This window comes from Lathyrus oleraceus, chromosome 7 (genome assembly GCF_024323335.1).
Source record: "Lathyrus oleraceus cultivar Zhongwan6 chromosome 7, CAAS_Psat_ZW6_1.0, whole genome shotgun sequence".
Taxonomy (NCBI): domain Eukaryota; kingdom Viridiplantae; phylum Streptophyta; class Magnoliopsida; order Fabales; family Fabaceae; genus Lathyrus; species Lathyrus oleraceus.
In genome coordinates this window covers 166,182,169-166,203,016 of record NC_066585.1, presented here as the reverse complement: position 1 = coordinate 166,203,016, position 20,848 = coordinate 166,182,169, and the positions used below count along the sequence as shown (strand labels likewise).

Genomic DNA, 20,848 nt, shown 5'->3' with positions numbered 1-20,848 from the left:
ACAAGAGAATGTTGCAACAAGGGAGGCTTTAGCTGAAATCCAAGGATATATGGGTATCATTTTGGAGCATCTGCAAGCTTAAAGGGACAACGATGCTGTTGTCAACCCATTTGATGCTACTATGGTGACTATTGTTGCTGACATAACTCTTGTTGGGATGGATCCTATTGACCTTGTTGTTCAACCTGCTGCTGTTAGTCAATCTCTATCTCAATCTGGTCCCAATAGGTTTGCTGCTGCTTACTCATGAGGAATGCTTCATAGCTACAACCCTCAGTCTACTACTGGAAATCCGTTCATGCCGTATTAGTCCTTTGTTGTTGCTTCTTCCAATGTGAATTATGCTGCCTTCCCATGGGGGATGCCTAACCATTACTCTGCTCAAGGGGTTAAACCAAAAAGATTCATCCATATTTTGTGAATGTTTATGGTGTCGAAGATCAAGAGCCCGAATATATGGGCCTTCATCTCAACTTTCATATTCCTGCTTAGCCTGTTCAACCCAACCCATATGCTTATGCTGCTTTGGTTCCACCATTTTCGAACAATGTTGTACTTCAGTATGCTTATTCTGGGGCACCCCTTGCTCCAAATGTGCAACCCGGGGGACAAGTTTCTCAAGAGGGCACTCATGTTGCCCAGATTATGAACCCGACTTTTTGATGAATCAGATGTTTCCACACTTTAAGGCTGGAAGTAATGGATCAGGAGTTGATCGTTGTCGGTCTGAGTCGACATTTTACGTGCATACATAACCAAATGGATGAGCGGGCAAGTGTTTCCTTTGTACTTTTCAAAGTCAGGCACTTTGAATTTGACAGGAAACTTGACATTAGGAACAAGGCAAAGCTCAACAGCAGATTTGCCAAAGAGGTCCTTCCCTCTGAGAGTTTTGAGTTCCTTGCGCAGCTCAATGAATTGATCATTCATAACATCCATTTTCTCATACACGTCTGGGCCCTCAGATGGCTCAGAGTGGTAAATGGTGTCATCTACTCTCGGCAAAGTATGCACGATTGGAGGCAGAACAACAAGGACTGGGCTAGATGCCAGCAGAGAAGCAAAAGTTAGGGCGAGACCCTTAGGAACAAAGTTGGGAGGCATCCCCCAGGGAAACCCGGTTGGCATAGCAGTAGGCACGAAGTGGGCACTGGTAGCAGGCACGGTTGAAGAGGCAATCTCAGAAATGACTGTCCTCTGGGGAGGAGTTGAAGGCGTTGGAGACGACTGGCTTTGGGCGGCCAAGAATGACTCCATCAGGGCAGTCAATCTTGCCACTTCCTCCTTCAGTTCCCTGTTCTCTTGCTCAAGGTGATCCATCAGCTTTGATGAGTTGGCTCTGGTGTAGTACCTGTGCGTCAGCTTGTCTTCAAAATAAATGAAGAACACAGAGTTACACCACTGAACAAGAAGCCTGGGGCAAAACCTACTTATGCACAAGATGCATGCAATGCTTGTGCATATGATTTTATTTTTTTATCAGAGGAACTTTTAGAGTTCTATTTGCAAATATTGGAAATATTAATCATTTAGACATATATGGAATAATCATATCAATAATATCTGGAATTTTTTTTTACACCAAAGAAATACAGTCTTGGTAACCAAATACAATACAAGAGAGAAGCAAAATGAACATCCTATGGAACCCTAGAAACAATCGTCCAAAGATCTCGAGACCGGAAGATAAGCTGCACGAAGCCTCTTCACCTCTCTCTCATAGGCTGCCTCCATATCTGCCTTCTCTTTGGAGAGTCGATCATACTTCCTCTTCCAAAACCTGGAAGACTGAGGAAGAAGAGAAGTCACCATATCATCAGGCTCGTCGATAACCTGGTGCTCAAGAAACTCTATCAATGCATCCTTATCTCTAAGCTGCTGAAGTAGCTCCTCTCGCTAACGAACCCAAGCACGCGAACGGTCTTCATCTCTCAACTCCTCTACTCCTTGGCCAGAGAGGGTTGAAGGTCCAACCATAACCATAAGTGTAGGTCTTGGATAATCATAAGGCATAAGGTACTCAGAAGATCTCCTCCTAACGCACGAGGTATAGGGTTCCAAAGCAATACAATTCTTCGGACCAAGCTCTTTCCTTCCCTTCCTATGAATCTTGCGCCAAGCACGGACCATCCTGTTCAAGTTTTGGGGATTTTTACCCTCTTGAAAGAACACACCTTCTAACAAAATGTTATTATATTTATCCTTTAAGGGGAACCCAAGTTGACGACGTGCCAAAATAGGGTTGTAGTTAATCCCACCACACGTACCAAGAAGAGGCACATTGGAGAATTCACCACAAGAGTCAATAATCTGCACACCATCATACACACGGTTATACCAAAAGATATCATCATTAGTGAGAGACATAAGTCTCGTGGACCACCGTAGACATCCTTTGTTCTCCTTGAAGGCGACCGTCTGTGGCAAGTGTGAAATAAACCACTTGTACAACAGAGAAAAACAACACACAATGGTACCACCACCCTTTGCATTCCTCATATGTTGATCGCGACTTTATGAGTCGAAATTGGGGTACAAACTGCAAGTGCACAGTTCTATCGCGTAGTTTTAAAAGATATCGATCCCACAGGGACTTATGAATCGATATACCGTTATCTAAGGTTACTTCGTAAAGCTAAGGTGAATAATGTTTGATTGTTAGGAGAAGGAAAACTAAGAACTAAACTAAGATCTAAATTAAATATTAATAAGACGGATATCGGTATGTAGTTCGTCGTAATTAGGGAATCAACTCTTTGTCGGTTTCCTGGTTTTAAAATAAATCTTTTCAGTTGACTTTATTGATTAAAAGTTTTATCTCAAACTCTCGCTCTGTTGAATAAACCGTGATTTTATGTTAATGTAGCTGTCACTTATAATTAAGTCAAAAACCATTTTTTGAAAGCAATAAAGTCCGTAGAAACTCTTTTTAAGAAAACACTAACCGTTTAAATACCCTTATCTCAAACTCTCGCTCTGTTGACTTAGGTTATACAGTTAAATTCAAATGCTTAACTCTCGTCCTCACATTTAATCTTTAAAAATACTTTTTGAAAAAGATTAGAATTTAATTAACTCTAAATATTGCTTTCGCCCTGATCTAGAATTAATGTCCAATTTACACTGTCCAGTTAAAACCTCAAACTCTCGCTCTATTGATTTCAACTTCTTTATGTCTTTTACTTTCGTAAAAACCTTTGTTATTAAACCTGTAAATTGAGACCGTAAAAAGAGTGATTTTAATTTTAAATTTAGTTAAACTGACTTAGTGTTGATCCCTTTATTCCGCTTACTTTACATACCGATACCTAAGGGGATTAGCCAGACATGCTAAACAAACTTAAATAATTACCATGCATAAACAGACTCATCTCAGGCAGATAATATAAATAAATAATAAAACAAAACATTAAACAATAATTAAAGAACCTGAAATAACTTAAACAGTGGTCTTGAACACTCCACCACAAGCCGGTAGGAATTGTTCTTGAATTCTTCAATCAAAACAAAAATTAAAACGAAGGAATAAAAAAAACTAGATTCTAACGTAAGGTTAGATCCGGTGTTAAGGTACACAATAGTTTCCGGTGTAGAAACTACTGTGTGAAAATTAAATGCTAAAGAGGAAATAGAATTGCAAAAGAAAAATAATACTGTAAAAAATAATGCCTAAGCTGCTGAAAGAAGAAGAAAAATGGAAACTGCCAAAATTTGCAAAAGAAGCGTGGAAGCGGAACCTCTTTAGGTTTGGAAAGTGGCTATTTATATTGGTCCTCTTTCAATTGCTTTCCAAACGTTTCCTTAAGTATAGGCATCACTTTGAAAAAGGGTTAAGCGTGCAACGTGGTCTGACGCGTTCCTTGCACCAAAAATGTAGGTGAATGGTGTGACGTTCGTCACACCATGTGTGACGCTCGTCACAGAAGTGTGCAAGGCGTGATGCTCGTCACAGCATCTGTGGCGCTCGTCACAGGCACAACGCCTGTGTTCTTGTGCTTTGGGCTGGGCTTTGATATTTGTTCCTTTTTGTTCCTTTTTGCACCTCCTTTTCTTCCTATTTTTACTTGTGCTTCAAATAAATACCTGAGATAAATAGAAAGGAAATACCGCATAATATCTGATAAAATGAGGCAAATTAAAGTAAATGATAATATAATTTAATTGAATTAAGTCCTAAAATGTGATATAATTTCACGTTATCAAACTCCCCCATACTTAGATCTTTGCTTGTCCTCAAGCAAAATACAGTATAGCATTTGTTAAACATTTTAGCCAGATGAAATTTTGCAGAACACACGTCAACTCGTACTCGGTTGTATGTAAACCTTATTTAGAGGTAACTTGAGTTCAATCTTGACATCAACAATCACCGTCACAACCTCAGATAACCATACCTTATGTGAATCAGTTCGAGTACACTATTATAGCTATCCTAGTTCCCTTTTTCTTATTTCACCCGTTTTCATTCTAGCGAAATCACATTAAGCCCTTTATCTTTTCGCGCATATAGTGGAGTAACCGGTCAGTGATTCTGATTCCCTTTCTAGCTTGAAGCTCTGGTACATAAGTCGGATAACTTCGTTATTCAATCCATTGCAAATTGCGGGGGATCGGACCGTAGTCTGCCCTACCAAGTTCAGCACCAGATACCTGCTGAACCAACTCATAATGGATCTTGCATATTCTGATTTTTTGTATGATCTGCAACCTTTAGATTAAATGATCTGATAAGGATCACCTAACTTACTTAGTGCATTTTCTGATATATGTATTTTTCATGTTACTTTGGGAATCATTCACTTATATTCATCGGCTCTCCACGTAGTTTGCTATTGGGATGGTGCTGACTTCTTGTATAAACTACTCGGGGTTACTATAAGGTTAAAAGCCCAAGGGGTTGGTATAATAGGCACTTATCCTGATCTAACATGTTGAGGTTCTTAGAGAGTTGTTATGGTAATAAAAAATTTTTTGTCTTGATTTCACTCAAGTTTTATAAAAATGAGCAACCTTTATACTTATTGGGTGTGTTAAATTTTTGTTATGGCTTAAGAAAATCGAGGGGAATAGATAATACGAAATTTTCACACTCGGGACTTAACTTAATATAATTTTTTATTTTTATTTTTATTTTTAAATAAGTTGAAGGGTAGGAAGAACAAGTTTTCCCCCCATACTTAAACTAAACATTGTCCCCAATGTTTTAAGGAAATGAAATACAATATGGAAAGGAAAAAGAAACTACAACTAAGGCTGCCTGCCGCCTCTGGTTCTTGGACCTGGTGAGCGTTGACGTATCTCTAAGTTGTCAAATCTGCTGAACAACTCAGTGAACCGCTGATCGGTAATGGCATTCCTAGCATCCTGTTGTTGTTGCATTTGACGCATCATCTGCATCATCTCGACATTCTGTGCTTGCATACCATCAATTGCATCCATGATGTCATCGTTGGTTGCAGGTCGTCGTCGACGACGACGTGAGGAAGGGCCAGCTGCAGCATCGGAGTGGTTGAGCGGGACAGATTGCTGCGCAGGAGTAGGATCACCTTGTTCCATGTCTTCAAACTCGTCTGTGGCTGGGTTTGCGTGTGAAGGCTCGGTGGCTTCGGGAGCATTGAGATCATAGAGGTGGCGGTTGGGGTTTGTGACATCGGTCAGAGTGATGTTGGGTAGAACAACGCTTGGAATTGCCTAGTTATTCACCATAAGATAATATCCTCCTCCTACTCTATTCTTTATCAGACGGCTGGATCGACAGTAGCCGATGTCCATAAATACAGGAGGTAGAGAATCTAAGGTTTGGAGTTGGTCCCCTAAGTTTAAGCCTAGTGCGATGGTGGTGATTAATCCGCCGATTACAAAAGGTTGGCGGCCTCTAGCACATAAGGTGCGGATATGATGAAATAGAAAAGAGGCGGCGTTTACCTTAATATTCGGTTCGAAGACGCATTCGAGGAAGAAAAGTTCCTTTGCGTTGACCTTGTTGTTGTTTGGTCTGCCAAAAACTGTGTTCTGTAGGATGCGGATAAAATATCGGATGGTTGGGTTATGGATGTGGGAAAGAAGGAGCTCTTCCCAGTTGTAGGCATCTAGACCGGATATTTTCTTAAAAAAGGTGAAAACGGCAACTGTGCTCCAGTTTAGGTCGGGAGGGATTCTGGGGTAGGCTTGGCTTTCTGTGGAGAATTGTAGCATGGTACTCAACTGGTTTTGGGTTAAGGAGTACTCGGTGTTGAACATACGGAAGGTTGCGGTACCGGTTAAGAATTCGTCTTCACCGGCGGGAGTGTTGTATGCGTATGAGCTTAAGAATTCTAAGGTTAGGGAGGGGTAGGTGGGTTGATTATGGGTGCACAGAAAGGTTAGGTCGGCTCGGCCGAGCATCCATTCGATACCTCGGAGTAATCCTAATTGTTGTAAGCAAGGGAAATCGGGATACCTGGTGGAGACGACGCCTCGCTGTTGAAAACGCTCGAATTGCTCCCTTTGATAATTCTCATCTTCGGAACGGAAGATGATGTTTCCAAAATTTTGGTTACCCGCCATATGATGAATGAATTTGGGGAGGTAATTGCGAAAGAGAAGAAAATGTTTGATAGGAGAAAGTGGTTTGTGGTGAATGAAGGAAGGAGTGGTGGGTATTTATAGGAGAAATTTTGGAAGTTGGAAGATAGGTGGTTGAAAGGTGAGTAAATGTGGGTAAAGGTGAATTAATGGGGAAGATAAAAAGTGAAAGGGTGTAACGTTCGTCTCCAACGGCTATGTAACGTTCACCTAGTCAGAAAGGTGTTACGCTCGTCACAGGGGTGTGACGATCGTAACAGGCACTTGGCGTGCCGTCCGTCATAGATTGTGTGACGCTCGTCACACTTTCAGTTTGGCAAGGTTTCAGTGGCGTTCTACAGAATTACTTTGGTAATGTATGTATTTTTATTATTTTGTTTTGCTTTAGATTATTTTATTTTGCTAATTAATTTCTCTTGTTTGCTATTCTACTTTGCATAATAGTGCATAAATATATAAGTCTTGTAGGCAGCAACAATAGAGAGCATAATAGATATTGCATAATAGAATTAAATAAATAGCTTCAATAAAATGATCATAATGTAATATTGGAAAGAAAAACAAAAATGCGAAAGGGAAACAAATGCGAACATGAATTCAAATAACATTAAAGAAAAATCTAACTTAAAACTAATTAACTAAGAAAAATAATTAAATTCTATCCATCTGCACTATCTCTAGCCTGAGGAGCAAAAGAGTTAACACGGTATAGCAACTCGTGAAACTGATTTGTCATACTGCTCATGTATCCTTGAACTTCATGCCTCATGTTAGTGAAATCTTCTCTGAGGGCGTCATGTTCTGACATCAAAGCTTCAATGACGGTTTTATAATCTGTTCCGGGCATATGATGTCGGAGGTCGGGTATTGCTGATTCTTCGGTCTGAACAGGCTGAGGAGGAGGGTCAATATCATAATAGCCAGATGGTGTCTGAGGGTCAGACTCAGCATAAAGGATCTGGTAATCACAAATCTCATAATCCTGGATGGAAGCATTGGATCTAGCAGGAGAGGGTGTTGCGTTCAGATTGTAGAGCCAGTTACTGCGGTTGTGAACACTAGTCCTAGGATCGGGTAAGGTAAATAGGCAAAGAACCTGGTTATTGATTATAAGTTCAAACTCGTCAGATCCTAGGTTTGCTATAAACAAGGTGTTGAAGAGGAAGGGTATACTCATAGTGGTAATGCCACAAAAAGGGCTTAAGTCGAGAATAGACTGACATAATCCGATAGCATTACCAATCATGGTTATCAGACCGCCTATTCTAATAGGTGCTCACTCATCTTGGATAAGGTGATCTAAATTTGCTAGCATAAAGGTGGCACCATTTACTGGACGGTTCTGGGAAGCACAGAATATGATGAAAAGTTCATCACGTGAGACTGAAGTGCTGTTTGGCTTCTCTCCAAATAAAGTGTGGGTCAGGATCCCATGGAAGTAGCGGAAAGCTGGGTTATGTATGTTTCCAGAGAGGAACTCATGTTCCTCGGGATCATCATTTCCAGTCAAACTACCCCAAAAGTGTTCAAGCTCTCTATATTCAAAAAGTTCTTCCTGGCTTACAGTGAATGTATCAAGGGAGGTAGGGAAACCCAAAAGGCTGGTAAAATCTCTAATATTAAATTGGTACTCCATGTTGAACATTCTGAACTGGATAAAACCTCTGCTGATTCCTTTACCACGGCTGGGTAGGTAGATTAGGGAGCTAAGAAATTCTAGGGTTAGTCTCCGGTAGGTAGCGAAATGTCTTAGGATAGGGGATGTCTCCCATCCTATCTGATTCAGCAAATACAGGACACTTTCCCTTAGTCCAAGGGCAGTCATGGCCCAGTCATCAGCATATAAGCTAGGTAGCATCTCTCTAGTGGCTAGTTCCTCAAATTTTAGTTTGTGAGCCATTCCTCTGAATTTGATACCCATACGGTCAATTTGTCCCATCAGGTTAGTGTTAGCTAAAGAAAAGAAAACATGAGTTATAGTCAGGATCTGGCCAAATGCCGAAAGAAGAAAAAATTGTTATTAATATTATTATTTTTTTTTCTTTTGAATTAAAATAAATCAGGAATGGATACTAAACAGAAATTAAAAGAATAATTAAGAAAGAAATAGGAAAATGATAATAATAGGATAAGAAAATAATAAACTAATTGTGGGTTGTCTCCCACTAAGCGCTTTGTTTAAATGTCGCAAGCTCGACAAAGAAACTGTTAAGTATAATCTATTGATCCTGGGGGCATTTCGTCTAAGTGTAGGATTTGCGAATCTTCGTTGGTTTCCGCATAGTGATAGTGTTTTAGACGTTGCCCGTTTACGGTGAACGGTTCTGTAGATTTTCCTTTAATTTCTACCGCTCCACTGGGAAAGATTTTAGTGATATGAAAAGGGCCTGACCATCTGGATCGTAGTTTTCCCGGGAATAACTTTAGTCTAGAGTTAAATAAAAGGACTGCGTCGCCTTGCTTGAAGATTTTCCTTGATATACGCTTGTCGTGCCATTGTTTTGTTCTTTCTTTATAGATTCTGGCATTTTCATAGGCGTCTCTTCTGAGTTCCTCTAATTCGTTTATGTCAAGGATTCTCTTTTTTTACAATTCTATCAAAATATTTATTATAAATTTAAATATTTTTGCTGTTATAGACAAATATTGCAAATATTGCAGTTGAAAAATATAAAAGGTAAAAGAATATAAGATGTTATAATTAATGAAGAAAATAGAATGATTAATAATATTTTATAAGAGCCCTGCACTAATTTTTTTGTACACTTTTAATCCATTATAACCATTATAAGTGCTATTTTGAGATAGTAAAAATCTAAGTTAAATAATTTTGAAGGTTCGATGATTATGATTATCTGACTATACAAAAATCAAATATTTTTGCATAAGTTGATACATATGAATTAAGTTTATATTAAAATAGTTTGAACGTATATTTATAACTTATAAGGAATGTACGTGTAAATATTAAAAGCTTCCTATTCTCATAATTTTTTTAAAATTATTATATAATATAATTAGCAACGTCTCTTATACGAAAAGAAAAAAAAACCAGTAACGTCTTTATTGAACTTGTTACCAAAAAAATCTTTATGGATCTCTTTTTTACTTTATTTTGAAGCACGTGTTCCGCAACAAATCTCCACGCTCTCAATGTGTTAATTAATTTATTTTTTTTTTCTTCCAAAAAAAACTAAAACCGGATAAGGATGAGAAATAAAAAAGACCGTACCGCGAAGACTCTATGTTCCTATCAGAGATAGACACGCGTCACCCTATTCTATTGGGCCCCGACTTGGGCTCAACGGGTCAATAGACCATAACCCGAAATTGATTCTTGTTAGGGTTTATTTCAGTAGTTGCCTCCACCTTAATCAATGGTGATCTCAACTGAGATGAATTTACACCGTTAGATTGAATCGGTGCACCATATTTACAGTAGATTCTCCATACCCTAAACTTCTCGGTTGTGCGATTCTCACAGGTTTTCCATCTTCGTGTTTACTTGCGCAATTGCTTTTGATTTTCTGGATTTTGCATCGGTTAGGTTTAGTTTGTATTTCGGTTTTTCAGATTTGATTTTATTGTGATAGTTTGAAACTTTGTTTTTGGGTTCTAGAAAAAGAGCGATGGTGTTCAAAAACAGGTACATGGTGATGGAGGTTTTTATGAATCCTAATAGAGAACAAGCATCGGGTGATTCTATTATAATTACTCAGTTTAATATCTCTAATGCTATAAAAGATAGCATCATGGTGAATTTTGGGGAGTGTGGTTTGGCGGCATCACTAGGATCATTTCAGGGTGAGTAACAAACCTGTTGCTGATAATTCTTGTTCTAATGTCATCGAGTTAAATTCTAATTTTTGTATTTGATAGTTTTCACTTTTGGATCTGTGTGCAGTTAAGTATGTGAATCCAATCACTAATGTGTGCATTATTAGAGCTTCAAGAGAGGAGCATGAAAAAGTATGGGCTTCTATTACTATGGTTAGAAGTATTGGAAATTTTCCAGTGGTGTTTAATTTACTTGATTTATCTGGTAAGAACAAATACTACATGATTGACTGTGTTTTGTAACATTTAGATACAGATTGCATTGCTTTTCTTTATTTTTCAATTAACAAGAATTCATGATGCATCACGCTATCATGTTCTGCATATTAGTTTGATTCAGGAACGTATAAATCTAATGAAATTGTAACTTTGGTTCAGGAAATTTACAGGCTTCTAAAACCGCCGCATTGAAGTGCGAAAAAGCAAAATTTGAACAGTACAAACTTATGGTTGGTGATCGATTGTCAGCTGACGATACTCATCGTATGAATAATCATCTTGCAAAGATTGAACTTTTGGAGCACTGAATACTTGGCCATCATCAAGGGTGTCAGTAAGCTTTCTCAGTTTCACATGATTCGTCTGTATTCAGTCACAAATTGCTGCATTAAACATCATGTGATTCGTGAAGTTTAAATCTCAAATTATAATCATAACATTAATTTTATCTATGCTAGTTCTGTACTCTCTCACAGAAGATAAATGCATTGTGGTTTTACTAGCATACAGTATAGTTACAGCTTTAACCATGAGTGAAGAGGCTTGTGAAATGTGGAAATTTGCACCCTTGTATGATTTTAAAATTGCAAATCTATTGTAGTTCATTTTTTTACTTTTGAGTGTGCAGGTAGTTTCTTTTGGTCTTCACTTCAATTTTCTAGAATTCTAGGAAGTGATACAACGTATTTTTAGCATTTATACTCATTTCAAATAGTGTTTGTTATTCTTATATGTCACTCATCAAATGAAACTTTTCTTTTTCTCTTACTGATGAGAGTATCAGAGTTACTTCAGAAAATAGTCAAATGTTTCACTTTTGTGATAAATTTGAACAGTTTTATATTCCTAGGTGTCATACCCCAATTTTGTCCGGGTATGATAAAAAGATTTTAGCATTTCACAACCAGACAGCATGATGCATAAATTCCCATAAGAGGATCTTCACTTGATCAAATGTCCATAAACCCTAATCATGTTCCATGCCTTCTTAAAGGCCCAAAAATTCCTTCCTTCACAACATTGTGACTTAGTGTTGTGACTTGGGAAGATGACACTCAACCTGATGTACAAAAGTCCTTGTTGGTGGATTTTTCTTGATATTAATTTTATAAACCTCATGCTACCACATGTGTACCACGTGATTAGGTCTTTTCGTTTGATTCCGAATACATAATTGAACTAGTCCATTTGTTTTTAAAGGAAGGGGGGACACATGATCCATGTTTTGCATGTTTTCATTTGGTTTAGAGTATTCAAGATTATTCAGATCCACTTCTTGTCATTGTTATTACCATAAGTACTTGGTCCATAAAATGTCCATTTAGATTATGGTGGTATTGCCCAAATAAAGAGGTACCTTCACTCACACATGACTCACGAGAGACTAAAATTCATCAATACAGTTAAAATCCAAGACTTCTTATTTACAGAAAATTTCATGCGATGCACGTTTGATCCGAGCTACAAATACTATGACCACACACATGAAAGTTTTAAAAAGAAATGAGTTACCAAAAGCCAAAGTCAAGACAATCATGTTTCCATCCAAAAGTCTCTTGATATTCCTCCATATTTCACCTTTTGGCCCACTGTAATACACGGTGGAAGCTATAATAACAATGCAGTGGCAAAACATGATCACGTGCTAAAATTACAATTACATTCACAAATCAACAAGTGTGGCATACAGTTATTCCAATTATGGGCAGTTCGTATATGCCTCGAATTATGAAGTACATACACGGTTGAGCACAGATGAATGACCTACCCTAAGGCACTATGTACTACAAGCAAATGTGATAGGGTGAGAATTGTTCTGAACATGGCGAATGGACATCAAAAGTGAAGGTCTGCAACCTCGCCAACAAATCCTTAGTCGCGCATAACCGGCAGGCAATGCAGGAAGAATTTGATGCAGAACCACCTGGTTTTCATCAGAATCGCGCATGGAAAAACCTGCATACCACAAGCACATCAAAAGCAATTACGGGGGTAGCATGGTTAAAATGTCAAAAATCAAAGTGACAACAGAAACATAACAGCACCCTGCAAAATAACAGAGCCATGGCCTAAGACATAATCATTACAAACCGACAGAAAAATTCATGATTAAAACAACTTGGTCAATCGACCACGAGAGTCTCATGCTGTCTCTGGGTTCAGGATATTCCAAGGAATCACCTAAGGTCGAAACAGGATTGCATTAGTTGGTGCAGAATAGCATGGCACTCATTCTTTGGAAATTCCAAAGGATGCATTTCTATGCACAGGCTGGCGCGGACGGAACTCGGTCTCCTGGTATTAAAACAAGGATGACAACATTAGCATATCTAGGATAGTTCTGGTTGGTTACTCAAACAAGACAGTATTTTAAGTCATTGCAGAATGCCGCATCGAGATAGGTTTCTATACTTACCGGCATGAGAACTGCCGCTTCATTAAAACAAAAGCCAAGACTTGAATATCATGTATCAATGTTTCATCTACCTGCGATCACTATCAAATAGTCACAAGTGCCCAAGATCACGGAACAGCTAGTGAAATTACAAGCATGTAATAATTTTCATGAGTTAATATTCTAAGTATGCTACACCATGTTAAACACCATGTTACATTACTGGAGTCAAGAAAGATTAAAGTGTTGAATAAAGGAGCGTCTAATTGTTGATCTTCAATGACCGGTCCATTCCCATTAAGTTGCACATTCACCCGTACAAGACGTCCTAACCTGTCAAAAACCAATTCAAAACCTGTCAGGAATTCACAATAACGGTTTGCCTACACTAACAGAGAATGTAAACCACATTCAAAGCAACAGTATGAAACTGTGGGTAGCATGTTATGACCTGCAGAACTCTAAAGCCATGTACATGTTTAATACAACCAGATGTTGGCTTAAACCACACAATCATCCCAACTCTGCCAACAGGTGCATGCTGCGACGTGATCTTGCTGTAGAATCGGGATACAGGTGCCACAACCACTAGCCGAAATACATCATAACAAACATCCAGCAATGCATCAGCAGCAACAAAGACCTACAAGAATCGTGCACAAAGGTATCAAACTTGAAAAATCAGGAAAGTTAAAGCCTACGGATTTTTGGACTCACCATGAGAAATTCGGAAGGTCAAAACTTGACTGGATTGGCTGAAAACTCTGCATATCTTGCTCCTGAAGTATTGTCGGGCAAATACTCTGAGAAGGTTGATATTTGGAGTGTTGAAGTACTCCTGTGTGCTCTGTTGATTGGTTGCCTTCCAATTCAGGGAAATTCATTGGAAGCCGTTGGAGGCTAATAAAACTGTCGAATTAGATTTCCAAGCTAGAATATGGGAATCAATATCTAAACCTGCAAAACAATCACAAATGGTAAGAAAGAGCGAAATCAACATAATTTACAGTGGATCCAATCTGGGCGTAGGCAACACGTGACCGAATTCTTTTCCCATGATATGGAAACAACCTTGATAACCATTTCAGAAGTGTGATGCACAAGTCATCATGAACCGTTGGTGGGAGATTGAGAAGAGTAAAGCTGCAAAATTCAAACCAGTAAAAGAGGTCAATTGCAAAGAGTCAATAAGCCAGTAAAACATAACAATTAACGCAGTGAAAAGTAAAAAAAAGATGGATTCACTACAGACAAAATCTTATCTTTTCATTCGAAGGACCACACCAATTTGGAGGACCACCAACTCTGAGAAAATCCTGCTACCTAACGGAATGATTCTCCCACCAATTTGACAGCTCATGAAAGAGAGGAAAGATTGAACCTCGTACAAAAACGCTATAAATAAGGACCTCCAGGGATGAAGTAGGGATCCGATTTTCTGCGCCGTTACTCTGGAGAAATCATTCCAAAACCCTAGTTAAAAAAGCTCCGTTTTGAACTTGTTGAGATTTTCACACCGAAGCTCAACAAGCTCGAGCTAAGCCCCCTGTCAAAACCGAAACGAACCCAAATCGTTAAAGAGGAAGCGAAGAAGACGGAAAGTTTGAGAGGAAGAAAGAACCTTGAAGGACCTAAGGATCATTTACCTCACCTTGCCGGAGTTGAAACGTCGGACTAGCTCCGATTTGGTATTTAACATTTCTCCTTTGCATGATTTGAGGTTACTATCTTGCTTGCATTGCTTCATAGAACGCAAACCCCATGATTATTGCATAATATTGTTGTTGCCATGGTTTTGATTTTAAGCTGAAAACTTAGGCTTCTAGTTGTTGTTGTTCTCCGATTTGGCTCTTTGAATTCTTTTTTGTTTTGTAAATCTACTTGCTTAGATTTGGGTTTAGGTGTGTTTTCTGTTAGGAGTTTGACGGTGGTTTCCGAGTCTCGTGACGGCGCCGCTATGGTTGCACGTTTCGCTTCAACGATTGAAGTGAGTTTTAGAAAAGGAAAAGAGACAGGGAAAGAGAAGAAGGAAAACAGAACAGAGTTTAGAAGGAGAGATAGGAAGAGTTTAGCACGTGAAGAGAAAAGATTAATAACTTTTCACTAATAATATATTTAATGAGGGATAATGATCTTTTTAAAGTCCCATTTGAATGATAACGTTACATTGGGTTACTGGGCATTCATGTTTTTATTGCATCTTTTTTTTAATTAATAATTGTTTTGGTTTTTAATGCTTAGATTAAAGGGGATTTATTTAGGAATCTGTTGGTTCCTATGTTAAGAAATGGAACGGCTATTTTGAAAGATGAGGCTCCTGCCTCTTCGACTTTATTCTTTTTTTACTTTATTATTTTTTTTAGTAGTTAATAAAGATTGGGTCAGATTTAAATCCAGTTTTTCTTTCTACATCATCTTGGATTTGTTCTTACCCCCCTGCGATCCGCAACAAAGAATAAGCTACTCGCCTTTTGGGCCAAACACAATTTGCGAATAAGCACCGTTTGTTTATCTTTCTAAATATTTCTTTAAAGTTAAGTAAATAAATTACATTTAAGCGGGTAATCTTGTTAATTATTCTAATGATAATTAATCATTTTATTTGTCCACTTGGATGATTATTAATTAGATTATTTAAGTGCTTAGTTAAACTCTTTTAATCAAATAACCTTTGACTAAGTTCGTTTTATCGGTTAATCCTATATTGATTAAAAATTAAAAATCATTATGAGAGAAAACTTTTAAGAATCTCCTAACTTAAATAATTAATTTTGAATGAATCGGTGCACTATATTTACAGTAGATTCTCCATACCCTAAACTTCTCGGTTGTGCGATTCTCACAGGTTTGCCATCTTCGTCTTTACTTGCGCAATTGCTTTTGATTTTCTGGATTTTGCATCGGTTAGGTTTAGTTTGTATTCTCGGTTTTTCAGATTTGATTTTATTGTGATAGTTTGAAACTTTGTTTTTGGGTTCTAGAAAAAGAGCGATGGTGTTCAAAAACAGGTACATGGTGATGGAGGTTTTTATGAATCCTAATAGAGAACAAGCATCGGGTGATTCTATTATAATTACTCAGTTTAATATCTCTAATGCTATAAAAGATAGCATCATGGTGAATTTTGGGGAGTGTGGTTTGGCGGCATCACTAGGATCATTTCAGGGTGAGTAACAAACCTGTTGCTGATAATTCTTGTTCTAATGTCATCGAGTTAAATTCTAATTTTTGTATTTGATAGTTTTCACTTTTGGATCTGTGTGCAGTTAAGTATGTGAATCCAATCACTAATGTGTGCATTATTAGAGCTTCAAGAGAGGAGCATGAAAAAGTATGGGCTTCTATTACTATGGTTAGAAGTATTGGAAATTTTCCAGTGGTGTTTAATTTACTTGATTTATCTGGTAAGAACAAATACTACATGATGGACTGTGTTTTGTAACATTTAGATACAGATTGCATTGCTTTTCTTTATTTTTCAATTAACAAGAATTCATGATGCATCAAGCTATCATGTTCTGCATATTAGTTTGATTCAGGAACGTATAAATCTAATGAAATTGTAACTTTGGTTCAGGAAATTTACAGGCTTCTAAAACCGCCGCATTAAAGTGCGAAAAAGCAAAATTTGAACAGTACAAACTTATGGTTGGTGATCGATTATCAGCCGACGATACTCATCGTATGAATAATCATCTTGCAAAGATTGAACTTTTGGAGCACTGAATACTTGGCCATCATCAAGGGCGTCAGTAAGCTTTCTCAGTTTCACATGATTCGTCTGTATTCAGTCACAAATTGTTGCATTAAACATCATGTGATTCTTGAAGTTTAAATCTCAAATTATAATCATAACATTAATTTTATCTATGCTAGTTCTGTACTCTCTCACAGAAGATAAATGCATTGTGGTTTTACTAGCATACAGTATAGTTACAGCTTTAACCATGAGTGAAGAGGCTTGTGAAATGTGGAAATTTGCACCCTTGTATGGTTTTAAAATTGCAAATCTATTGTAGTTCATTTTTTACTTTTGAGTGTGCAGGTAGTTTCTTTTGGTCTTCACTTCAATTTTCTAGAATTCTAGGAAGTGATACAATGTATTTTTAGCATTTATACTCATTTCAAATAGTGTTTTTTAGAATTCTAAGAATCAAACTGCTACCACATCAACCAAACCCACACTGATGTAAAATAGCCAGAAAGCTCCGAATATCTTCACCCTTCAACTCAATGCAAAATCAGCTTTTAGTATCCAGTATGATATTCACAGTCACCATACTCCACTCTAGCTGCCAGGCAAACTAAATGAATAAGCACAAGAAATGCCAAGAACCGGCCCCAAAACTAATGCACCCGAGTAGCACACTGATGATACAAACGCCAACCGGTCGAATCTCCCATATCCAAGACAAGTAACCGACCAAATAATACCTTTGGAGCATAAATCGTAATTCATGTAGCATTGAAATACACTTCGATTTAAACTCTTATAGTTAGATATTCCGTCAATTCCGCAAGTTCCTACGCACTGTTTCAACCACTGCTCAAACTCCAGCTAATGAATTTATACCGAGACTAAAATTGGCACATATCCCGCACTGTCAATATCTCCTCAAGCCATCTGCCTACTGCTGCACCTAATCTTGAAAATGCACAATAATTGTCCTCCCTGCCGCTCTTCCACAAGCCTGATGAATACATGGCAAGCAATTGCTACTGTGAATTCAGTCCATATATATACCCGACTGACGATGCCACAAACAGATTAATAGCATGCATCAATTTTTGCTTCAATACTTTAGGACTCAATGATTTACTACTCAATGAATACGAATCAGATTTCAATGTGTTTTCTCATATAAACGATCACATGCACAAGGAAAGCTCTGAACCACGGGGTAAGTTTCCACATAATTTTGCTGTATAAAAGCAAAATCAACATTGCAATTTGTATTTTACTTTTCTTTTTAATTTTATTGCTTTTGTAAAACTTTTTCTTCCATTTTAAACATGCAAAATGATATTCTTTAGCCCAAGTTTTGAAATATCAATGACTAGAAAGCTCAAGAGTGATCTTGTCAAAAAAAGGAAAGAAGCCAAGAATGATAGGCATCGCAATGAGTAGTGCAAATATTTTTGTTATTGGCACTTCCATTAAAACATAGATAGGCCATAAATGCAAGGATCGGTTTTAGTATAAAAATTTGATCCATCTCATAGAAACCAATACCAATTATCGATAGTGATTTGTTTGTTTGTGTAAAAGTGAAGATATCATTTTAATTCAAATCTATTGTAGTTCATTTTTTACTTTTGAGTGTGCAGGTAGTTTCTTTTGGTCTTCACTTCAATTTTCTAGAATTCTAGGAAGTGATACAATGTATTTTTAGCATTTATACTCATTTCAAATAGTGTTTTTTAGAATTCTAAGAATCAAACTGCTACCACATCAACCAAACCCACACTGATGTAAAATAGCCAGAAAGCTCCGAATATCTTCACCCTTCAACTCAATGCAAAATCAGCTTTTAGTATCCAGTATGATATTCACAGTCACCATACTCCACTCTAGCTGCCAGGCAAACTAAATGAATAAGCACAAGAAATGCCAAGAACCGGCCCCAAAATTAATGCACCCGAGTAGCACACTGATGATACAAACGCCAACCGGTCGAATCTCCCATATCCAAGACAAGTAACCGACCAAATAATACCTTTGGAGCATAAATCGTAATTCATGTAGCATTGAAATACACTTCGATTTAAACTCTTATAGTTAGATATTCCGTCAATTCCGCAAGTTCCTACGCACTGTTTCAACCACTGCTCAAACTCCAGCTAATGAATTTATACCGAGACTAAAATTGGCACATATCCCGCACTGTCAATATCTCCTCAAGCCATCTGCCTACTGCTGCACCTAATCTTGAAAATGCACAATAATTGTCCTCCCTGCCGCTCTTCCACAAGCCTGATGAATACATGGCAAGCAATTGCTACTGTGAATTCAGTCCATATATATACCCGACTGACGATGCCACAAACAGATTAATAGCATGCATCAATTTTTGCTTCAATACTTTAGGACTCAATGATTTACTACTCAATGAATACGAATCAGATTTCAATGTGTTTTCTCGTATAAACGATCACATGCACAAGGAAAGCTCTGAACCACGGGGTAAGTTTCCACATAATTTTGCTGTATAAAAGCAAAATCAACATTGCAATTTGTATTTTACTTTTCTTTTTAATTTTATTGCTTTTGTAAAACTTTTTCTTCCATTTTAAACATGCAAAATGATATTCTTTAGCCCAAGTTTTGAAATATCAATGACTAGAAAGCTCAAGAGTGATCTTGTCAAAAAAAGGAAAGAAGCCAAGAATGATAGGCATCGCAATGAGTAGTGCAAATATTTTTGTTATTGGCACTTCCATTAAAACATAGATAGGCCATAAATGCAAGGATCGGTTTTAGTATAAAAATTTGATCCATCTCATAGAAACCAATACCAATTATCGATAGTGATTTGTTTGTTTGTGTAAAAGTGAAGATATCATTTTAATTCAAATCTATTGTAGTTCATTTTTTACTTTTGAGTGTGCAGGTAGTTTCTTTTGGTCTTCACTTCAATTTTCTAGAATTCTAGGAAGTGATACAATGTATTTTTAGCATTTATACTCATTTCAAATAGTGTTTTTTAGAATTCTAAGAATCAAACTGCTACCACATCAACCAAACCCACACTGATGTAAAATAGCCAGAAAGCTCCGAATATCTTCACCCTTCAACTCAATGCAAAATCAGCTTTTAGTATCCAGTATGATATTCACAGTCACCATACTCCACTCTAGCTGCCAGGCAAACTAAATGAATAAGCACAAGAAATGCCAAGAACCGGCCCCAAAATTAATGCACCCGAGTAGCACACTGATGATACAAACGCCAACCGGTCGAATCTCCCATATCCAAGACAAGTAACCGACCAAATAATACCTTTGGAGCATAAATCGTAATTCATGTAGCATTGAAATACACTTCGATTTAAACTCTTATAGTTAGATATTCCGTCAATTCCGCAAGTTCCTACGCACTGTTTCAACCACTGCTCAAACTCCAGCTAATGAATTTATACCGAGACTAAAATTGGCACATATCCCGCACTGTCAATATCTCCTCAAGCCATCTGCCTACTGCTGCACCTAATCTTGAAAATGCACAATAATTGTCCTCCCTGCTGATCTTCCACAAGCCTGATGAATACATGGCAAGCAATTGCTACTGTGAATTTAGTCCATATATATACCCGACTGACGATGCCACAAACAGATTAATAGCATGCATCAATTTTTGCTTCAATACTTTAGGACTCAATGATTTACTACTCAATGAATACGAATCAGATTTCAATGTGTTTTCTCGTATAAACGATCACATGCACAAGGAAAGCTCTGAACCACGGGGTAAGTTTCCACATAATTTTGCTGTATAAAAGCAAAATCAACATTGCAATTTGTATTTTACTTTTCTTTTTAATTTTATTGCTTTTGTAAAACTTTTTCTTCCATTTTAAACATGCAAAATGATATTCTTTAGCCCAAGTTTTGAAATATCAATGACTAGAAAGCTCAAGAGTGATCTTGTCAAAAAAAGGAAAGAAGCCAAGAATGATAGGCATCGCAATGAGTAGTGCAAATATTTTTGTTATTGGCACTTCCATTAAAACATAGATAGGCCATAAATGCAAGGATCGATTTTAGTATAAAAATTTGATCCATCTCAGAGAAACCAATACCAATTATCGATAGTGATTTGTTTGTTTGTGTAAA

At 37.5% G+C, this 20,848-nt stretch overlaps 3 protein-coding genes across 13 annotated transcripts; 2 read left to right on the top strand and 1 right to left on the bottom strand.

Moving 5' to 3' along the window:
• The first annotated feature begins 9,917 nt into the window (after positions 1 to 9,917).
• LOC127105653 (probable ribonuclease P/MRP protein subunit POP5) lies at positions 9,918 to 11,189 on the top strand. The gene is made up of 4 exons (XM_051042848.1): positions 9,918 to 10,048; positions 10,184 to 10,368; positions 10,469 to 10,606; positions 10,780 to 11,189. The coding sequence occupies exons 2-4, from the start codon at positions 10,194 to 10,196 to the stop codon at positions 10,926 to 10,928; spliced, it is 462 nt and encodes a 153-aa protein (XP_050898805.1). The 5' UTR covers positions 9,918 to 10,048; positions 10,184 to 10,193; the 3' UTR covers positions 10,929 to 11,189.
• Positions 9,918 to 17,047, top strand: LOC127105654 (probable ribonuclease P/MRP protein subunit POP5). 3 transcript variants are annotated; one of them, XM_051042852.1, is made up of 4 exons: positions 9,918 to 10,048; positions 15,997 to 16,181; positions 16,282 to 16,419; positions 16,593 to 17,047. In XM_051042852.1, exons 2-4 carry the CDS (start codon positions 16,007 to 16,009, stop codon positions 16,739 to 16,741), a joined length of 462 nt encoding a protein of 153 aa, XP_050898809.1. In that variant the 5' UTR covers positions 9,918 to 10,048; positions 15,997 to 16,006; the 3' UTR covers positions 16,742 to 17,047. The 3 variants fall into 3 exon arrangements, with proteins under 3 accessions (XP_050898809.1, XP_050898807.1, XP_050898808.1); XM_051042850.1 differs by lacking the exon at positions 9,918 to 10,048 and adding an exon at positions 14,533 to 14,703; XM_051042851.1 differs by lacking the exon at positions 9,918 to 10,048 and adding an exon at positions 15,607 to 15,860.
• On the bottom strand, positions 12,164 to 15,216 carry LOC127105655 (uncharacterized). Of its 9 annotated transcripts, none has more exons than XR_007795098.1 (8): positions 14,662 to 15,216; positions 14,087 to 14,561; positions 13,733 to 13,972; positions 13,467 to 13,658; positions 13,214 to 13,348; positions 13,037 to 13,107; positions 12,802 to 12,915; positions 12,164 to 12,576 (listed from the first exon to the last, which is right to left on the bottom strand). XR_007795098.1 is itself a non-coding variant. In XM_051042853.1 (6 exons), the coding sequence occupies exons 2-6, from the start codon at positions 13,490 to 13,492 to the stop codon at positions 12,555 to 12,557; spliced, it is 348 nt and encodes a 115-aa protein (XP_050898810.1). In that variant the 5' UTR covers positions 13,493 to 13,658; positions 13,733 to 14,318; the 3' UTR covers positions 12,164 to 12,554. The 9 variants fall into 9 exon arrangements, 1 of the variants encoding a protein (XP_050898810.1); XR_007795093.1 differs by having other exon boundaries at positions 13,226 to 13,348; XR_007795096.1 differs by having other exon boundaries at positions 13,037 to 13,116; positions 13,234 to 13,348.
• Positions 17,048 to 20,848: the final 3,801 nt, after the last annotated feature.

What these genes read in the sequence shown, in the direction of transcription:
- LOC127105655 (XM_051042853.1), bottom strand. Translation starts at nt 13,492, where the DNA reads ATGTACATGGCTTTAGAGTTCTGCAG. An exon ending in ATGGCTTTAGAGTTCTGCAG is followed by an intron (nt 13,349 to 13,466) that starts GTCATAACATGC and finishes GGTTTTTGACAG; the next exon opens with GTTAGGACGTCTTGTACGGG. An exon ending in CAATCCTGTTTCGACCTTAG is followed by an intron (nt 12,577 to 12,801) that starts GTGATTCCTTGG and finishes TGTGGTATGCAG; the next exon opens with GTTTTTCCATGCGCGATTCT.
- LOC127105653 (XM_051042848.1), top strand. Translation starts at nt 10,194, where the DNA reads ATGGTGTTCAAAAACAGGTACATGGTGATGGAGGTTTTTATGAATCCT. An exon ending in ATCACTAGGATCATTTCAGG is followed by an intron (nt 10,369 to 10,468) that starts GTGAGTAACAAA and finishes ATCTGTGTGCAG; the next exon opens with TTAAGTATGTGAATCCAATC. An exon ending in TAATTTACTTGATTTATCTG is followed by an intron (nt 10,607 to 10,779) that starts GTAAGAACAAAT and finishes ACTTTGGTTCAG; the next exon opens with GAAATTTACAGGCTTCTAAA.
- LOC127105654 (XM_051042852.1), top strand. Translation starts at nt 16,007, where the DNA reads ATGGTGTTCAAAAACAGGTACATGGTGATGGAGGTTTTTATGAATCCT. An exon ending in ATCACTAGGATCATTTCAGG is followed by an intron (nt 16,182 to 16,281) that starts GTGAGTAACAAA and finishes ATCTGTGTGCAG; the next exon opens with TTAAGTATGTGAATCCAATC. An exon ending in TAATTTACTTGATTTATCTG is followed by an intron (nt 16,420 to 16,592) that starts GTAAGAACAAAT and finishes ACTTTGGTTCAG; the next exon opens with GAAATTTACAGGCTTCTAAA.